General features: G+C 39.8%; 1 protein-coding gene across 2 annotated transcripts in view; it reads right to left on the bottom strand.

Moving 5' to 3' along the window:
* runx1t1 (RUNX1 partner transcriptional co-repressor 1) overlaps window positions 1–3,143 on the bottom strand; it is a 64,960-nt gene that overhangs the window by 27,162 nt on the left and 34,655 nt on the right. For both annotated transcript variants that reach the window (XM_014005790.1, XM_014005789.1), the window contains exon 2: window positions 487–624. In XM_014005790.1, coding sequence (XP_013861244.1) covers window positions 487–624 — 138 coding nt within the window. The remainder of the gene's footprint in view (window positions 1–486; window positions 625–3,143) is intronic.

The raw sequence follows: 3,143 nt of genomic DNA on the forward strand, positions 1-3,143 counted from the left end.
CATATATATATATTATTAATATTATATTTGTCCACAAATCTGTCCCGGTTAATGCACCACCATTTTTGTCAGACAGACTCCTCCATGCAAATCATGTTATAGCTCAGATGACTCGCTGTTGAAATGGGGGTGGGGTGGGGGGGATATCGGCTTGAATAAAATAAAATTGGGTAGAAAACAAAAGAAAACCCTCTTCATCATTTTGTGTGGGTTCAGCTCACATTGCATTAAACCTGTGAAATAAGGTATTAACCCCAGCAGACGGAGCCCTGCTCATGCCAGTGTGTTTACATTCTTTTTATTCAATTTGCAACGCAGCACTTACTGTAGCAGGTTTACCGAGAGAGCTTTACACGCTGACAAGAAATCTGCTGCACTGGTTTTGTTTTMCCACCAGCATGAGAAACAAGAAAACTGCTGACTTTGACACTGCTGTGTCAAAATCGAGCCTCGTCATCGTTCACCTCGGGTCGCTGCTTTACTCACATGTGGTGGGGGTGTAGGAGCTGTTACGAGGTGGCCCTTGCGTACTGGGTGGGGGCGGCATGGTAGGGGGCGTCAACCTGGACTGTGACTTGACATCCGCAGGTGAGTCGGGCATGGTTGAGCGCTTCCCAGTGCGATCTGAAGAAAGGAACAGAGGATGAGGTAAATATCAGGAGGTAGCTTTACCCAGMTGTTCACAGTAAGATCGTCTTTTTCTGTTTGCCCCCCAGGATTTAACTGATATTAACAAAGTTCGGGAAGATTAACAGCTGATCTGAGAACAAAAGCTCATCACTTTAGGTTCATGCAGAACATGCATGGATTTTTGCATCAGTGATTCTATAAGAAAGGAGAAAAAGAGGGAAGAAACTTCCAAGTCAAATTCCATGTCACCCTTTCTACTACKTTTTAATTCTACCCCACACTTTGAKTCTTATARATGAGGGAGAGGCATCCTGGTTCTTTTTGTGACAAAGCATAAGTTATTTTCCATATAAAAATATCTTTACTGGCAAAATCATGGTGAAGCTCAGTTTGACGTATTATATTTGATCAGGTATTACTAACAGTATTAAAACATATATTTTCATTTGAAAATATTTGACTCAACATAATGTTTTACCTCTAATGTATTCCAATGTATTGTATTTTGTGTAATGTATTTTGGTATTATTAAGGTTCATATATTTATACAGTGTTCGTGGCAGATCACTAGAAATTTTAGGAATTTTAGTGGCAGGTTTGATAGTTGTTTTTWCCCAACATATTTGGAGACAAACAAACAAAAAATGAAAAGAAAACAGCTGCTTTTCGTGACTTTGATTCAAGGTCCAAATAATGCCAGGAAATGGAATTTAGTCTAAATCTGCAATGAGTTCATTCCACCAGTGTCTGTGCTGCTCAGAATGACCACATACCTGTAGATCCTTCACCCTCAGACTGCAGCTCACTGTTATTTTTTATTTTTACATTTCTGAATACTTTAAGTTTTTGACCTTTATTTAACCAGGTAAATGCCATTGAGATCAAAGATCTTTTTTGCAAGGGAGGCCTGAAGGCAACCTGTTGGGCATGGTTTTTGGTCTGTGGGAGGATAACAGAGCACCCATAGAAAACCCACAGAAGCATGAGGAGAACAGGCAAACTCCACACAGAAAGATGCTGGATCTGAACCGGGGATTGAACCCAGGAYCTTCTTACTGTGAGGTTTCAGTGMTAACCACTGAGCCGTCACATGTGGTCAAATCACATCTGACCAGTGATTGCATATTTAACCTGTTTTCACCTTTGTGTTCAGCAGACAACAAACCACAGCAAGTGTACGGGAACAACAGCGAGGCATTATCTGTTCTTGCAGAGTACAACTCGTCTGAGTAGTAACTTATCTTGGCAAAAGTGGTAACAAACCTGAGTCAACAGTGTTATCAAGTCTCACTGTACAAAAAAAAAAGAGCATAGGGGAGGAAAGAGATGGAAAAGAGAGTTGAAGAAAACTTTACTTTGCTGCATGTGAATCACTGCAATCAGGAAGAAATGTATTCTACAAACAGGTCCTTTATTATGTCTATATTTTTTCACAGAAAACATACTTTAGCCTTTAATTATTCAGATCTATAGCAGTGAAATAAGTTTGTTTAAGCCTGAACGCTCTACTTTTCTGCAGYAGCAGAGCTGCTCCAGGACCAGGAGCCACGTTTTGGCTTTAAAAAAGCAGCGAAGCAAGAGATGGAGACGTCTACAAAATTCCAAATAGCGCCCTAAAGTGCTGTTACTGATTGACCATTTACGGCAGTTTTGTTTATCTTTAAGCCTACGCTGACCCTGAAGACAACAGGAGCATGATGTAACTGTGTGAAAGAATCAGGCTTGCAAACATCTTACATGAGAAAGAAACTCAAAACAAATGAACTCCCAAGCATCATGCAATAATAGCTAACTTATCCAGGTTTAAAAGATTCATTGCGTTAGCTTTGCTGTGGCTGAAATTTATTCTCTTGAATCAATTATAAATCAGCTGGATTTGTGTTCAAACACGGAAATTATTGAAACAAACTCACTAACTGACACTGGCGGTTTGACTCTCTTGTTTATTTGTATTTGTTATAGAAGAAAACTAATAGCATTAAATGTTATATGCAATATTATAAAGAGGAGAGAGACAAAATGCATAATTTCTACATATTGTTTTCATTTCACCGGGTGATTTATGGCCAAGTGTACATAAAAATTGCAATTCAATACATGGCTTAAACAAATGTTTGATGTTCTGAATTACAGCTGTCTCCAGTAAAACCCAAAGGATGCCACAAGGTTTTACACAGCAAGAAGTGGAGCGTTTTCTAATATAATACCATTATAAATCAACACTTGAAGCAGAATGTCTGAACTTTAGAAAACACTCGCACTTCACGCCTCCCCATTGGATGAGAGGATGAGTTCGGTTCCAGCTTGGCCAGTAACACCTGGGTCAGCATTTCTATTGGACTCCGATGAGAGAAACTAAAGCCTGACAACCTTTGAAACTCATCTCAGGTGATGGAGATGAAAGATAAAGAATGAATTAGCCTGACAGTCACACACACACACGCACACACACACACACACACACACACACACACACACACACACACACACACACCCACACACACACACACACA

Source organism: Austrofundulus limnaeus, unplaced genomic scaffold, assembly GCF_001266775.1.
Source record: "Austrofundulus limnaeus strain Quisiro unplaced genomic scaffold, Austrofundulus_limnaeus-1.0 Scaffold32, whole genome shotgun sequence".
Taxonomy (NCBI): Eukaryota; Metazoa; Chordata; class Actinopteri; order Cyprinodontiformes; family Rivulidae; genus Austrofundulus; species Austrofundulus limnaeus.